The sequence below is a fragment of the Megascapheus bottae genome, chromosome 2 (assembly GCF_031878675.1).
Source record: "Megascapheus bottae isolate mThoBot1 chromosome 2, mThoBot2.hap1, whole genome shotgun sequence".
Lineage (NCBI taxonomy): Eukaryota > Metazoa > Chordata > Mammalia > Rodentia > Geomyidae > Megascapheus > Megascapheus bottae.
The window spans coordinates 68,873,313-68,891,651 of NC_143510.1; the positions used below are offsets into that span (position 1 = coordinate 68,873,313).

General features: G+C 35.5%; 1 protein-coding gene across 3 annotated transcripts in view; it reads left to right on the top strand.

The window, feature by feature from the left end:
* The window catches only part of Acss3 (acyl-CoA synthetase short chain family member 3), a 141,612-nt gene that overhangs the window by 32,904 nt on the left and 90,369 nt on the right, over nt 1-18,339 (top strand). For all 3 annotated transcript variants that reach the window (XM_090328307.1, XM_090328308.1, XM_090328306.1), the window contains one exon: nt 17,650-17,794. In XM_090328307.1, coding sequence (XP_090184433.1) covers nt 17,663-17,794 — 132 coding nt within the window. In that variant the 5' untranslated portion in view covers nt 17,650-17,662. The remainder of the gene's footprint in view (nt 1-17,649; nt 17,795-18,339) is intronic.

Genomic DNA, 18,339 nt, shown 5'->3' on the forward strand with positions numbered 1-18,339 from the left:
TGTATATTTATCATTTATCTTCCTCCTTTTAGCAGAAACCCACTTTTAATAGTGTAATAAATAAGTAGGAATTTTGCTTATTTTGAAACCAGCCAATTGCCTCATAGGACATTTTGTTCCTCCAAGTTAAACTTTTTGTGTTTTCTTCTTAATTTTTTCTATAGTTACTAGTTCATGGAAGAAACAGGATAGAATCATCTAAAAGATAGAATAAAGAGCTTACTGTGAATATTATGCTCTCATTCTTTCTGTAAGGATTCCAGTGAGTTGAAGATCTAAATACTTGGTTGTGAGTCTTGACAGAAGGGACACTTGAAAATGGATGAGTTCATTTTTATTCCGTTGTCTCTGAGCCATGAACTGTACTGAATGGTTTCTAGTGCATTGTCCTTCATCCTTCTGCACAGGCTGCAGGGTTAGCATCATCATGTCTTTTCAGATGCTTGAGGATGGAAGTCAGCCTACATGTGAACCCCAGGTTTAGCAGAGGGTGTGGCTGGATTAGCATTATTCACTCCCAAGGTCCTGTCTCCAAGCCCAGAATGTTTCCCTAGGAATATCTATGCAAACGATTCTAGAAGCCCATTGTAAACTTGATCATTTAAAATAGGCTTGGGATTTAGAAATTTTTCTGAATTGAAGGAGACTAAAGAGATGGGTGCATAACTAATTCAGAATTGGATTCTTTGTTGTGTTTGCTGTTTGTGCTTAATTGACATTTTAGAGACAATTAAAGAACCTAACTGAGTTGAGGATTAGATGGTAGTCATGTGTCAATGTTAATTTCCTGAATTTGATGGTGGTTTTATGGCTCTTCAGAGGAATGTCTTTATTTGTAGCAATTACAAACTAAATTATACTAAGGTCATTGGGTATCATGTTCCTGAGTAGTTCAGATGGGAAAAAAGTTACTTTGTACTTTTAACTTTTCAATGAGTTTAACTTCTTTTTCAAAAAGAAGGGAAAAATGTAATAAGAAAAAGATTTAATACCTTCAGTGAATATTGGTTGTTTGTCAATCAAAGGCTTAGTTATGTGATGATGAGCTATGAATTTTTCACTTTTATCCTTTAATTAAGCTTATTTGAATCTATTCTGATATTTATTAAGGATTTTTTCCCTCTAAAAATGCATACATGAGGGCCGGGAGTTTGTCCTAGTGGTAGAGTGCTTGCCTAGCATGCATGACAGCCCAAGTTCGATTCCTTGGTACTACATACAAAGAAAAAGGTAGAAGTGGTGCTGTGGCTCAAATGGTAGGGCTCTAGCCTTGAGAAAGTCCAAGGACAGTGCTCAGGCCCTGAGCTCAAGCTCAGAACTGGCAAAAAAAAAAAGAATGCATACATGATACATGTATTTATCACAAGCAAGGTGTTTTAAAGTTTGAAAAATAACAATATAATTATTGTAGATAATATTTCATATACTAGATATCATTTTTTATGTTGTGGAAACTTAATATACTCTCATCATTTTTCAAGCAAACACTGTGTTTAGGTGTTTTCAAAAGGCAAAGCTGGTTCAACATACGCAAATCAATTAATTCAACACATCAACAGGAGCAGGGACAAAAATCACATGATTGTCTCAATAGATGCAGAAAAGGCATTTGACAAGATCCAACACCCCTTTATGTTAAAAGCTCTGGAGAAACTAGAATCCATGGAACATTCCTCAATATAATAAAGGTTGTGTATGACAAACCCACAGCTAGTATTATACTTAACGGCGAAAAGCTAAAGCCATTCCCTGTAAAATCAGGAATGAGATAAGGATGCCCACTCTCTCCACTCCTCTTTAACATAGTTTCAGAATTCCTAGCCAGCACAATAAGGCAAGAAGCAAGCATAAAGGGGATCCAAGTAGGGAAAGAGGAAGTAAAACTTTCCCTCTTTGCAGATGACATGATCCTGTATTTAAAGAATCCTATAGACTCTACTCCCAAGCTTCTTGAGCTGATTCAAAACTTTGGAAGGGTAGCAGGGTATAAAATTAACCCTCAAAAATCAACTGCCTTCCTCTATGCCAACAGTGAGAGGAATGAGGCAACAATCAGGAAAGCAACTCCTTTTGCGATATCTCAAAGAAAATAAAGTACCTAGGAATTACCTTAACTAAGAATGTAAAGGACCTTTTGATGAAAACTTTAAAACCCTGAAAAAGGAAATTAAAGCAAAACTAAGGAAATGGAAAAACCTCCCATGCTCCTGGATTGGAAGAATCAACATCATGAAAAGGACAATCTTGCCAAGGGCTATCTACAAATTCAATGCAATACCCATCAATATTCCAATGTTATTCTTTAAAGAAATAGAAGAGGCAATCCAAAATTTCATATGGAATAATAAAAGACCCCGTATAGCAAAAACACTTCTTAGCAGAAAGAACAGCGCAGGAGAAATTTCAATACCAAACTTTAGACTCTATTACAGAGCTATAATAATTAAAACAGCTTGGTACTGGCACAAGAACAGGCCTGAAGACCAGTGGAATAGAACTGAAGACCCAGATATTAAACCACAGACCTATGGCCACCTAATCTTTGACAAGGGAGCCAAAAAAATAGAATGGAAGAAAGACAGCCTCTTCAACAAGTGGTGCTGGCAGAACTGGTTAAGCACCTGCAGAAAACTAAAGTTGTATCCTTCTGTGCCACCCTGTACTAGAATTAACTCCAAATGGATCAAAGACCTGGAGGTAAAAGCGACACTCTGAAAACTTTTCAAGAAGGAATAGGAGATACACTAGACCTCCTTGGCACAGGTCAAAACTTTCTTAATAAGGATCAAGAATCACAACAAATCAGAGAAAGGCTGGATAAGTGGGACTGCATTAAACTGCAGAGCTTTTGTATGGCAAAGGACATAGCTAATAAACTAAGTAGGAAGCCTACAGAGTGGGAGAAGATCTTCACCAACCATACAACGGACAAAGGCTTCATATCTAAACTATATCAACAGCTCAAAAAATTGAATCATTCCAAAACTAATCTCCAAAGTAATAACCATCCCATTAAAAGATGGGCCAAAGACTTAAAGAGAATCTTCTGTGAAGAAGAAACAAAAATGGCCTATAGAGACATGAAGAAATGCTCAACATCTCTGGTCATAAAGGAAATGCAAATCAAAACAACTCTAAGATTCCACCTCACTCCAGTTAGAATGGCCAGGATCAAGAAAACTAATAACAACAGATGCTGGAGGGGATGTGGCAAGGAGGGATCACTACTGCACTGTTGGTGGGAGTGCAAACTCGTTCAACCACTATGGAAAGCAGTCTGGCAGTTCCTCAAAAGACTAAACATAGAGCTCCCCTATGACCCAGCAATTCCACTACTTGGCATTTACCCAATCAAGGACATACTAAATCCACCAGCGCAACAATGTTCATTGCAGCTCTATTTACCATAGCAAAGAAATGGAACCAACCTAGATGTCCTTCAGTTAATGAGTGGATCAACAAGATGTGGTATTTGTATACAATGGAATTCTATGCTGCTGTCAGAAAGAATGACATTGTCCCATTTGTTAGGAAATGGAAAGACTTAGAAAAGATCATACTAAGTGAAGTAAGCCAGACTGAAAGGAATTTAGGCTCAATGGTTTCCCTCACTTGTCATAATCAGTAGAAACCTTGGGCTCTACTAGCAGAGATTTGCAATAGAGCAAAACCTTGATACAAAAGGCCATATAGTAGGATGCTGAATGAAAGGATCTCTAGGATATAGAAACATAAGCCATATAATGAATGATTGTTGATCTTAAGGTACTATGTTATCGCTCATCTCTTTTGCTGTCCCTTGGTTATCTCATATTGTTATAGTATCTCACTTTGTTACCTGATATATCGGATATATTTGTATTTGGTTATTTGAAATTGGATAGGGAATGGGGAAAAACAAGATGAGGGGTGGGTGTTGGGGGGAGGGAAATGGGGACCAAGACATGTGAAAGGGTATCAATGTATGGAAATTAATGCACCATCTATCTGGCAAATATCATGAAACCCTTCTATTAATTACAATTAAAAATACATGAAAAAAATTCATACTTCATTTTGAGGTGAGAATTTTATCTAAATATGAAATACTAATCCCCTTTCAAAAACTTTAAATGAAATCAGTTTGTTTATGACATTAGATGCAGCATAGGTATATTTAAATTTTAAAATGATAAACTTTTTATAGTTAAAAACTATTTTAAGAAGGTATAGTGGTCAGTGTGAGAGATCACCAATTAGAAATAATGTCCCCCAAAATAGCGTCATGAAGGAAGATTGATTTTACAAATGGGCCTTATTTTATATTCTGAAGGTCAGCAGCTTGCTGCTGTGCCGTATCTAATTTTCTCAGCCTGTCATGCTGCTGAAACTTCAGGACAGAACAGACTGAACTACAGGAATGCTGCAATTATATAAGCAAGGATGGATTGCCCGTAAATAGCACAATCAGTGAACAAAAGAAATTCAATCAGCTGTGACCTATCAACTACCAGGTGTTAGCACCTCCTACAAAGTGGCTTACTGTTTCTTTGTGCAGTGTTTTGTTGGTTGAGAAAAAAAAGTACAGTTCTTGAAGATATTTGCTACTATTTAAAAATTCCATTTTCATAAGCAATTCTCTCAAGGAAATTCTTGCTTTCTCTTTTGCTGTGACATTTGTAAGAGAATGTGTAGGAGGCTAATGAATCTTTGCAATAATATATATGAATGTCACAACCTTTCTAAATCACAGTTATAAGAAGTATATGTGACTGAAGAATTCAGATTTAAAGTATGTGGATGGAGAACTTGTTTTATTAAAGGTATTAGTCTGTTCTGGAGGTATTGCTCAAGTGGTTTACCAGGCTGCAAGCCCTGTTTTGAAACTCATTAAGTGTTTGCCTTTTCTGATTTTGTGGCAGAATGAGGTAAAGAAAAATACATTAAGAAGGAGAAGTTATTATTTTTACCTAGGAAAACTAATTTTGAAGAATTGTAAGCTTGAAAGGGCCCAGCAGATATACTAAGAATCTTTCAAATACTAATTTAAAAAATAAGAGATAAGATTTAATTATGTGACTTTTAGGTAAATAAGAAATCTAAAGATTTAAAATATTAACTACTCACAGTAGAAAAAAAATGCCCTAAAGTCTATAAGTGATTGACTTGACTCACAAGTTAACTCTGGAGACAAGGAATAATTTCTTTATAGGCTTGATGTTGAAATGATATTTCCAAATCATAGTAGTTTCAGATGTTTCTTCTAAGTGGATGCATAAATAAACTAAGAGAAATTTGAGTTTTTTTTTAATAATTGAGGATAAGACAAAAAGAATATTTGTTCCCTGTTATAGAACCAACCGATAGAGATATTTGTAAAAAGTTTAGTAAGACAAATGATAAAATTTGCAATTCATTGAAGGGACAGAAAATCAATACTATTGGCCATTTAGTAAATAACTCAGATAATGGATACATAGGACTTATAAGTGTGTCCATTTTTGTCTGTTCTCACTTTGTTTCCTTTCTGTTTGCTTTCCATAGAATCTCAATGATTCTCAAAGTAAGAATGAAGTACTATTTTACCCCTGGCTGTGCCTTTCCTCTCAAAATATTCCCAGTCATATCCAAATGACATTTGCTACTATTAACAAATAGGAATCTGTACTCTCCCCTACTGTCTTTTGAAGAGCTCATAAGATTCCACCAGTCCACATGAACATGAGTCTATGAATGCTGTTAGGTAATTTCACAAGAAGAGTAAGTTTTGTCACTTGAGTATGAAGCAAACTGCTAGGACTTCAATCCTGTCTCCTGGCTCATCTGCTTCGGTCATTGTGGAAATATATATTGGACAGAAGTAGGCTGAATTACTGAACAAAAATGCACAGATGACTGTGCTTTGGGAAGCTTTGGCTGGACTCACTGTGGAGTGCCATAAATGAGAAACAGCCTTTAATTTTGCAAGGTAGAGATTTTGCCATTGTTACTATAGTAGAATCTAGTTTATCATTTGAAGAGGAAAATGATATTTAGTACTTTTTGAACCATTAATGACGCTGAAGTATACAAGTAGAGTCAGGGATATGATTAAAATAGTTTGATTGTATGCATGTGTGAGCCAGGAATAATACTCAGCTTCATGAAGGACAATGTTATTCTCTTAAATGGGGGGTGGGAGGATGGAGATGGGGTTCCCTGTCTCAATTTTACAAAGCCAAAAAATAATTTTGAAGTCTGGAACTTAGACCCAGACAGTATGAATTTAGCATCAATATTTCTAAGTACATTCTACTGCTTAAATAATGAACATTCCTATTAACTTTAGAGATTCTTTTCTTACTTTCTATTGAAATCCTTGAACAATAGTTTACTTGAAACAAATAGTGGCATGAGAAAACCTAAAAAATCTGGACCTGCAGATTATTATATTCGTATTAGCTGTGGAAAACGAAGCACTCTTTAAGAAATGACACTTTATATTTTATTGTACGCAACAATTCCCAAATACTGGGGGAAGAAAGGTTTCAGTTAGCTGACAGCTACTGTTTCAGAAAGAAATACTAATTTCCCTCTGAAAAATTCTCGTTATCTTTCTGGTTTAAGGAAAATCAATAATGACCATATTATCCATCACATGTAATATGCTTTAATGTTAATTTTAGGAGAAAATGGTTAATAATGTCTAATTAAATCACCTAATTATGAATAAAAACCTTTCTTCCCTACAACCTCTCCTTAAAAAAACTAGGGTTGGTTGTATGTTTGCAATTATTGAAGTTGTTGATTTCATTTAAATTTAAATGTGATTATATTTATTATATTTCTTCTGTTTTTATTGTAATCCTAGTTTTCTTATGCACAAACAAGAGGCAGATATGTAGGCAAACAGATCTTGATAAATAGTGTATGTTACTTGAGGAGATGAATTTCTCACTAATCTTAGTTCATTTAGCTGTTAGTTCTAATAAAAATCTCTATCTCTTTTCCTCTATTTCTCCCTCTTTCTTTCTCTATCTTGAACTGTCTCAATGATGTTAACAAGTAAGTATTCTATATCTAAATGCAAGTCAAGGAAAAGTTGTAATCTTTTTCATTGTGTAATTCTATAGGTGTTGCCAAATTTTTGGAGAACAAAAGATTTAAAAATGTTAAATACTTCCTTTGATTGTTTTGAAAATAATAAATGGGCTATTTTAAAAGTCTGTAATAGATTAAAAAACAAAATTCACATATAATTCCTGGTATGTGACTGACGCTTTTTTTTGGCCAGTCCTAGGACTTGAACTCAGGGTCTAGGTACTTGTCTTGAGTTTTTTCAAGGCTGGTGCTCTAACCACTTAAGCCACAGCACCACTTCTGGCTTTTTCTGTGTATGTGAAACCAATGAATGGAATCTAGGTTTTTATGCATACTAGGCAAGAACTCTACCACTAAGTCATACTTCTGCCCCAAGATGATGCATTATCTCTTGACTATGAAAACAATAATAATACCACCCAGAAGGCAGTCACAACAGCAATATCAGCAAGGGTATTAATTATTGAACATTGCTCTAATAAGACCTACTGTTAAGTATTCTCTCTGAATCTTCCCTCATTTATCCTATGCATTCATCTTCCTGGCACCTTATAGTAATGTGAACCTTTATTGTTTCTTTCAATGCTAACATACGTTTGTTTCCTTGACTTTACTTCCTTATGTCTCTAAATATTGTATATACGTTTATTTGTTTATTTGAAATAGGAAAAGGAAGGGGGTAAAACAAGATGATTGGGAGGGGAAGGGAGAGGGAAATTGAGGAGAGAAACATGAGAAGGGGTATCAATGCGTGAGAAGGAATGCACCTTCTATCTGGTGAATATAACTGTAACCCCTCTGTATATTACAATAAAAATGAAAAAAAGATTTAACTAAAATTGTTAAAGGAGTTTAAAAAAAATTTACACTACATGGACAAAATTGCTCCCCTCTCCAGTTGATTACTATGCATTCATTTTTCAAGCTCATGATTCATACTTTTACCAGTAGCTTAATAAAATCACTACTAGGCAAGAAAGCAGAGATCCAGTGTAAATTCCATTTGCTATTTTTGCGGTAGAATGTACATGGACTTGAATATATCTATCTCACAAATCTAGGCTCCTGTACAAATGAAATTTTGATAGGACACGAGTCATCCATCCAATCAGAGGTTCGAATTATCAAGGCATCAATTAGGATGTTGTTCTGTTGTCTTTGGAAGAGTTCTGTGGTCTTCATGGATCTAATCTTTATTTTGAAGCTATTGGCTGCCTTTAGCCCTGATTACCTGATTGATTTTTTTCCAGCTGTACTAGAGTGTATTTTATAATCAACAACATCACTTTTTTTTTTTTTTGCCAGTCCTGGGCTTGAGCTCAGGGCCAGAGCACTGTCCTTGCACTTTCTCAAAGCTAGAGCTCTACCACTTGAGATTCAGCATCATTTCTGGCTTTTTTTTTTCTATGTATGTGGTACTGAGGAATCGAACCCAGGTCTTCATGCATGCTAGGCAAGCACTCTACCACTAGGCCAAACTCCCGGCCTCCTCAACATTACTTTCTATTCTTCAAGAAGGAAACACTCTTCACTAAAGTAGGGAAACATTTCTGTGAGACTCAGAATGGGAATTTATTTGAGTATGTGGTGGAAAATAATCTTTCCAGCACACATCAAAGTCTAAGAATTTCAGATTTAAGACCTAGATCTACACTGTGTCTTCACACTGTCATTTATTTTGTGTGTGAATACCTTAAATAAATAAATACTATGTTAACTTTGATAATGATCATATAATGTACAAAGGAAAACATTATTTTCCCTAAGAATGCATTTGCTATTACTACATTTGCTAATACTTCTGATACTTATAGCAAAACATGTTATTACTTTACCTAATTATTTCACAGCTGGTTGAATTATAATTTGTAATAGAATTATTAGATTTAATTTGGTATGATTTTCTCATTGAATTTTTGCTTATAGTGTGATTGATTTTAAATTAATAATAAAATAACTTTAGTAAGAAATATTTTACTAATTACACACAATTATTTTGAGTATCATATGCTAAAAATATAGAGCCCTTCAGTTAAATTCAGTAAAATGAACAATAACATAGTTCTTTATCTTCTCAAAAACATAAAGGCAGTTTATGTCATGTAATGTTCATTGAGCATGTATAAGACAGATTTAGGGCAAAACAGTCCTGGTGGACTCTAGAATATATTAGAACTGCATTTTGTTGTATTTTCATTCCAATTAATCCCATTTTATCCACAAAGTACCAGCATGCATGTATATGTAAATATATGTGTGTTTGATTACTCTGTATTTATAAAAGCATTTTGTCTTGATTATAGAATGTATTCATTCATTAATGCATCTGTAAATCCATCTAATTTTGTCAACAAATACCTATCTAATGTCTTACAGAGTTAAAGTATAGATTCCAAAATCCATGTCACATCAAGAAAAGGAATTGGTTTTTTAAGTTGAAATTGTAGGGCTGAGAATGTGGCTTAGTGATAGAGTGCTTGCCTAGCATGCATGAAGTCTGGGTTTAATTCCTCAGTACCACATAAATAGAAAAAGGCAGAAGTGGTGCTGTGATTCCAGTGGTAGCAGCTCAAGGTCAGTGTCCAGGCCCTGACAGTCAATGGATAAATTAATTGTAGTAACACCTAGTTATAATTTAACTAGTCATTATTCGTCAGGTAGTAGGTGCATTACTTCCCACATATTGATGCCCCCTTTCATGTTTGTGTCTCCATTTCCCTCCCCCAATTCCCTTCCAATCATCTTGTTTTCCCCACTTCCCTTTCCTATTTCAAATAAACAAATATATATATATATATACACACAATATACAAGGTAACAAAGTTAGATATAGTAACAGCATGAGATTAACCATAAGGGCAAAAAAAAGAGAAGAGAAATAACATAGTATCTTTCTATTTCCTTACAAATGGGCAATGTCATTCTTTTTGATAGCAGCATAGAATTCCATTGTGTATAGGTACCACATCTTCTTAATCCCTTAATCTACTGAAGAGCATGTGGGTTTGTTCTGTATCTTCGCTTTGGTAAACAATGCTGCCCGTGAACATCATTGTGCTAGTGGCTTTTAGCATGTCCTTGTTTCTAGACATTTGGGTAAATACCAAGGAGTGGAACTGCTGGATCATAGGGGAGCTCTATGTTAAGTCTTTAGGAATCACCCTACTGCTTTCCATAGTGGTTGAAAGAGTTTATACTCCCATCTTGAATTATCTTTAGCTGCTGAAATTTGAATATCAAAAATACACAGTTACAATTCTGCTGAACAGTGGTCCTCCAACAAATAGTCTTTTAATATATGAAAGAATCAGCTTATTTTAATGATGTCACACTGTAGACCATCTCATTTTTAGGTGCAGGTGCTAACATGTAAGAAGCAAAGGACATGGTACTGAGTAATCAAACCCCGGTCTTAGTGCATGCTAGGCAAGCACTCTACCACTAGGCCAAATTTCTGGACCCTGTTTCTTTTTTCCTTTTTTCTTTTTATACTTAAATGCTATCTTCATTGCCTGAGTGATTCAAGCCAAAGCTTACATTCTTTAGCAATGGAAGATGTGTTCCTGACAAAATTAGAATTCACTTGAGGAATAAACTCTGGGCTGGCCCCTGTTTCTTAACTCAAATCTGTTAATATGTTGCAATAAATTGGTTTACTAATCCCCTGCCATGCTTCTGCTGTAGTCTCTTTTTTCTCTCACTCCCTTTATTTTGTTTCATTGTTGTTATCAGCTGGCTTAAATGTTCAGAGGCATGTTTTGTTTCACCTAATAAGTGTTGACACAGAGCTGGCCCTCTGTTTCCCCTCCTCTAGTTCTCGGAGTCATTTTAAGGTCACTTGTATAGTACCTGCTTCAAGTCTCTGGGGCCTTCCTGGATTGAAGTCTGGTTTTCTAGTAACATGCTCTGATTCACAGCCTAGGTCCATAAGAACTCAGCATGATTTGTTTTTGAGTTGTTTGACTAAGTAATCTCAGTTCTTGAGTTATCATGATAAGGTTAGCTAATAAAGTTGTCAATCCTTAAAAATTACTTAGTGGTTATTCTGTGTTACACTTGACTTAATAAGCAAATAATATAAAAATAAAATAATATAAATGATAAAAATGTAATTTGAAATACATATTTTATATAGTATATAGTATATATTATTTGAAATCTATATATTACATATTATACCATAATGTATATGACAATACATACTATATTATAATATGTAGTCTATATTAAAATTACACTAGTTGATTACTAAAATGTAATAAAATGCCCGCAATGTATATATAACATAATACATATTACATCATATAATATATAATATGTATTATGTAATTGTGCATATTGTATATTTTATAATTTGAAATTTAGATGTGCTCTAATCTTTTTGCTTTCAACCCTTCCTATTAATTCTCCAAGCTTTCCTTTTCCCCTATTACACTACATTTTCCAGTTTTCTGTATTTTCCCTCCATCTTCTCTCACATACAAATAAAAACATGAGGAAATGGTGTCCTCACCTTGGTCCTTGAATTTATTGTCAGGCATGACTCACCACCAGTGAATCTTTAAACTCATCCATTCATTCCTGTCCCCTTCACTGACAGTGCATTCAGTTCAGATAGCAGGTATTGATTTCCTGAAAACCTTTCTATTCTGCCCCCCCCCTTGGCTGCATTTCTCATCATTGGCAATTCACTCAGTTATAATCCGAGATGATCTGGCAGAGGGGCAGATGGCTGGGCTATCCTATCATGCCGACAGGAGGGGAGAGGAGAATCTTCAGTCACAGCTGCTGTTATGGATGGGTTCTGGGTGTACAAACTTCAGTACATCGTATGTGTGGGGATATAGAGTCCCTCGCTTCCCCTTAGGTTTCTCTGCTAAAACAATTGTCTGCCCTACAGAGAGATGTGCTTTCCAAATACATCCATAAAAACAATATCCTTAGTGGTTAAATTAACATAAGGTTATTACTCAGCTCTAAGTAAGCAATTACCCAATTTGGAGAGTTTCCTGGAACAGTCGGTTGGTACTGCCCAAAGCCAAATATCTGCAATTTAGATGAGATGTCATTGTGTGAATAAAGCAACATGATGCCCTCTTAAAAATGCTTGAAAACCTTCTCTGTTTGCTCTGTTTGTGTGCAACAGTAGTCTTTTGAACTGGTCTTTTTTGCCCTGAAGGTTGACCTTTACCTCATGCAACTCTCTTTCTGATCTGTGTTAATGTGTCACAAGAGTACAACTCAGTTCTCATTCAGTCACACTTTCAGACTTGTACTTAAAAAATTGCTGAGAATTGATTGTGTTCCATTAATGCATAACTGCATGTTTTTAAGCTGAGATTCTAAATGGGACTCAAATAAACAGATACTTAAAATTGTTCTGGGCATCAGAAAGCTCTGTGACATTCATAATTCTGGGAGCGGGAGATTATTTGACCCCTGAGCTTTATTTTCTATCTGTAAAGGGATGATAACATTGTATCCAATAGATATGGTTCAGATTATATTATTTTATATGCATATATAATATCATAATTATTTATTATTTCATGATTATTGTAATAAAGCATGATTATTTATAAATATAATCTTACAACATTTATAAATATATTTATATGTATTAAACAAAAGCTCAGAGCCTGTTACATCACTGATGATTAATAAATTGTGAGTTCCTTCTCTACTGTAAAATTCTACAGACTTGTTCCAGGCCTTTCTCAAAGAAAACATTAAATTAACACCCACCTGTCATACAATCTTTCTTCTACTTCTAATTTTTGTTTTCTGGTGTCAGTGTTTGGATTTGAGCTCAGGATCTGGGCTCTGTCCTTTAGGATTTTTGCTCGTGACTGGTGCTCTGCCACTTGAACGACACCCTCACTTCAACATTCCTGGTGGCTAATAGAAATAAGTCTTCTCGACTTTTCTGCCCAGGTTTGCTTTGAACTATGATCTTCAGATCTTAGATCCTTTAGTAATTAAGATTACAGGCATGAGCCACTAATATCCAGCTTTTGGTTGCATTTAATTTATTTTTGTAATTTTCTCCCCACCTCTCCCATTTTTGAGCCTTTGCATGATTTCCTATGCTAGTTGATAGTTCCAAGGCATACCATTTCCTTGTTTGTCTCTCAAGTCTTCCAGAGGATCTCACTGAAATCTCTTTCTCAGAAGGCAGTTTCCTTGCTGCAAACTCTTGGTTTTCTTTTCTTTAACAGGGCACTCAAGCTTTTCAGAAGAACTTTGCCCTGATCTTTCCTGCTTTCTGCTCGTAGTAGGCTCCTGTTTCGAATGCATCCCTTTTGTTTCTACAAAGCGAATGCACTTGCACTTCACAGCTGAACTTGAACTTTGCTCCATTTATATTCTTCTCTCATTTGCTGTGTTATTAAAAAAACATTTCTTCCGTTGATTCTTAGCCATTTTTCCTCAGTACTCTTCATTTTCACCCTGTTCTTTTAGTTAAAGCCAAGTAAAAATTTGAACAAGCTAAAGAGAAGCTACAGCATACCATGCTCTAATTTCCAGACATGAATCTTAACTCCAGTTTTTCCTTCACCCTGTATTCCTCCAGTCACTGCAAGGTGACCCCTTATTCTCTATTTATAATACTCTTCTAGGCCAGGAGTTTCGCCTAGTGGTAGAGTGCTTGCCTAGCATGCACAAAGACCCGGGTTCGATTCCTCGGTACCACATACATAGCAAAAAGCCAGAAGTGGTGCTGTGGCTCAAGTGGTAGAGCCCTAGCCTTGAGAAAAAATCCAGGGACAGTGCTCAGGCCCTGAGCTCAAGCCCAGGACTGGCAAAAAAAAAATAATAATACTCTTCTGATGTTCATTAATATCTATCTGTTATTTCTTTTCCTACCACTGGTAGTGTATAACCAATAACTACATAGACATAAAATCTATGATAGGCTATATACTCTTTAGACAATATTTTATTACATATGTTAATATGTATCTATGACATATAAACCCACAGCTTAATTTTAATTATTTTCTAAAATCTGTGTGCCAGTGATTGTATATCGAGATTCCCTTCTTGAATACTTGTTTGTTAAACATGACATTTGAAATATGATGTAAAAATCAATGTTAATAAATTCTTTAATAAAATTAAATTATTTGGTTAAAATTAAATACAACCAAAATAACAGTCCCTCAGACTTATTAATGAGTCACATGTGGCTACTGAGCACTGAAGGGATAGATAGTGTAATTACAGATCTAAACTTTGAATATTAATTAATTTAAAGAAATTAGGTACATGTGACTAATGAATGCCCAATTTTATTACTTATTTGATAATTATTTATTTATCTAATTACTTAGCCTTAAGTAATTGTTCAAGGTGTTTTAATTCATCATGTCAGTTTGTGAGTACAATACAGTTTGATCAATGTCCTCCATTTTGTATGTTCCCCTGTCTTTCCTGTAACTACACTATTGGACAGCAGAGACACAACACATTTCCATTACCACAGAAATTTCTATTGGACAAGGCTGATCTACAGAAGTAATTCAGAAAGCTTTCAGTTCAAGGATCATATTGACTAGTTTGGGCCCAATAAATTCCATGTTAAACAGTCATTTCTGCTGTTTGAAACAGCAAAAACAGCTGTCCAAAATTTGCCAACATCTGAACACTGCTGGGTTCTAACAACATTTTATTTGAGCAAAGAGGCAGATTAAGCATGTGGGTTGCAGTTTTTTGGCCATTATTCTAAAATAGTTGGTGTTTGTTCTTTCAATTGTCTCCCTGTTTTCCTCTATCTTTTCTATTCTTAATTTTAAAGATTTCTGAAATTGCTACTTGTTTTTGTTGTTGTTGTTAACATTATGACATTTCATTTTTGAGAAGAAATAAAACCCTCTACTAGTGAACATTGAGCCTTAATTAATAATGTTTCTACCAATACCCAATAACTCACGAAGTTATATAGTCACAAATGGATGAAACCCATGCATCATAAGGTCATAGTCCTCATGATTCAACCACTTACTTCCTTGAAAGGCTTGCTTTGAACAATGCATTGGGAATAAAAAGCTCAAAACTTGTGTTTTGAAGCACATAATAAATGTGAAACTAGAGTATTATCACATTAATTCATCAACACAGAATTATGGTTGGAACTCAGCACTTGACTGCTTGTCATCAATGCCGGTTCATTATTTTCCTTGTGTAGACCAATGTAGGTCACTTAACTTGGTCTCCCTCAGTTTGTTCACTGCTTTTCTTTTCTTGTCAGTCTTGGAGCTTGAACTCAGGGCTTGGGCAATGTCCTTGAACACTTTCTGCTCAAGGCTAGAGCTCTGCCACTTGAGCCACAGCCCCTCTTCCAGTTTTTGTCTGTGTGTGTGGTACAGAGGAATCAAACCCAGGTCTTTGTGCATACGAGGTGAGCACTCTACCACTAGGCTATGCTTCTGGACCCATGTTCATTGGTTTTGAGCATGATATTAGTATACTTAACTCATACTGATTGTGTGTGTGTGTGTGTGTGTGTGTGTGTGTGTGTGTGTGTGTGTGTGCGCGTGTGTGTGTGTGTGTGTGTGTGTGTGTGTTGGACCTAGGGCCTAAACTCATGGCCTGAGTGCTGTCTCTGAGCTCTTTTACTCAAGGATAAAACTCTATCATTTGAGCCATAGCTCTACTTTTGGCTTTTTGGTCGTTTTCTGATGTCTTCATCCTATGATCCTCAGATCTCAGATTCCTCAGTAGTTTATGTTTACAGGCAGTGAGCCACCAGTACCTAGCTTCATGTTGTTCTTATTAAGGTTCAGCGAATTGAGTTATATTAAATGGTCATAACATTGACTGGACACAAAATATGTTGTTCATTTTTATTTGTTCTAGTTGCCATAAATAGATGTGTATGAACCATTACACTCTGGGCTTAGTTCAAGTACAGGAAATCACCTTAAGGTCTTAATGATCTTAAAATTAAACTATCCAAAAGTCACAAACATTAGATAAAAATCGATGTTCCTTGAATATCTACAAAAGTACTAATTGTTAAGTGTTTGGTTCTATCCAACTTGCTACCTTGAGCAAATTCTGCAATCAGTTCCCTTGTATATAAAACAGGCTTAAAAATAGTACTCCACAGAGGAAAGGTCTGGAGTATTGGTCTGGAGCAAAGGATCAATAAAATTTAGGAACTTTTGTTTTCAAGAGAAGTTAAAGAAAATGAATTTCTCATGTATCTCACTACAGAAAGAGCACAGCGTAGGCCATCTCACATCAAGGGCACATAAGAATATTGAAAGAAAGACTTGAGGATGTGAGAACAGACACAGCAATGAAGTTCTTCCTATATTCTCTGTTATGTTATACATTGTAAACTGGTTTCTCAGAAACTGGCACTTAGAAACAGTACTGGGCTCAGACTCTATAAAGCCACTGAAAACAAACCTTCTCTCTCTGGAAAATGAAGCAAAAAAAATGACAAGGTCTTGGAGAACAGAAAACTTTTAGATATAATCATCCTACTCCAGTAAAATACCACACAGAAAACACTTCACCTTAATTCCATACTTACCAATAAAAACCTAGTGGCGAGTTCAAATTTCTACCTTTGCCAGTCTATCAAGGTAACCATAGCATCACATCTTACCTGACTTATCGGGTAAGTTTGTATGGGGAGCTGAGACTTTGGTCAAAGTTGGGAGTTTATTTGGGGAGCAGAAAAGAGGGCCCTTTCTCTTCTCATCCAGGGTGGTATGGGGAAAACCAGTAGAAGCCTAAAACTTTACCACCACCCATCAGTCAGAAGATGCTCTTTAGACCACTTAGATTTGAGTGTAGTAATGATAGAGTATCTCCCCTCTATCACAGTGAACAAAGAAGCCTGCCAAAACAGATTTTAAATCCACAAAGCACTGAATGTTTCAGTAAATTTGTGTATTTGCAGCAGGTACCAGGACTTCAGTCATATGCTTACCATTTCTTTATTTCATAATCCCTGATGCTTCTTCTCTACTCTTTTGTGTGTGTGTGTGTGTGTGTGTGTGTGTGTGTGTGTGTGTGTGTGTGTGTGTGATGGGGCTTAAATTCTGAGCCTGGGCACTGTCTCTGAGCTCTTGGGCTCAAGGCTAGCACTCTATCACTTGAATTATAGTGTCACTTCCAGTTTTGGGTGGTAAATTGGAGATAAGAGTCTTATGGGCTTCTGGGTAGATCCTCAGACTTTAGCCTCCTGAGTGGCTAGGATTACCGGCTTGAGCCACTAGGGCTTGGCCTTCTCTACTCTTGTATATGGTTCATTTCATCTATGTAGAATCGATGACTTTAATGCTCTACACTCTAGCTTCATCTTAAGCCATAAAACCCACACATTGTCACATTGAAATGTAAAGTGTATTTTTTTCTTGTCTACATAAAAATAAATACATATTCAGCAATATAAATGTGCACACTCTATTTCATCTTAAATGGGTTCATTGTATCCATTGTTAGCTGGAACAGAATGCACTAGAAAACACTGATTGTAAACCAGTTCTGCCAAACTAGAGACAAAGCCGCTGAGATAAACAATAATATATTCTGGAAGGACTCATTTACCTTTCCTTTCTGATTTCTTTTTAGGTTTGTGGAAGGAATGCTTAACATTTGTTACAATGCTATTGATCGTCATATTGAAAATGGAAAAGGAGATAAGATCGCTATCATCTATGACAGCCCTGTTACAAATACAAAAGCAGCTATTACCTACAAGGAAGTCCTGGAGCAGGTAATACCATAAATACTGATGTGTGTATTGGACGTTACACTGATTATTTAAATAGCCCATGTTCTCATTATATAGTCTGTTTATTACAATGGTACATTATCATGGTTTCATTTTTGATGCACCACGGAAGTGAATACAGGTATATGAATCTATATAAAAACCTATATTTTATGATACTCACAGTTACTTATTTTAGCATATTAATTTATATTAGCATATTAATTTTCATACCTAACAAAACACCAGAGTCAGACAAATAGCTTTGAAAAAAAAATCTAAAATAAGATTGGTCATCTTTCTCATTTTCTCTTCATCTCTTTTAAAATTAATTTAGGATATAAGTATATTTGATAATCATACAAATTTATCTTGCTCTGAAGCTCTCTGATAGCTCCTCTTATTTTCAAATACTGAGTCTGGACTTTGAAACTTTTTTTTAAGCATTTGTACCAGTTCACCGGTTTCAGTTTAGCCTGATATCAAAGCACTTACGAGGACAGTTTCTCTCACCTGCTGACAGCCTCTGATTCCTCTGGCTTTCTTCA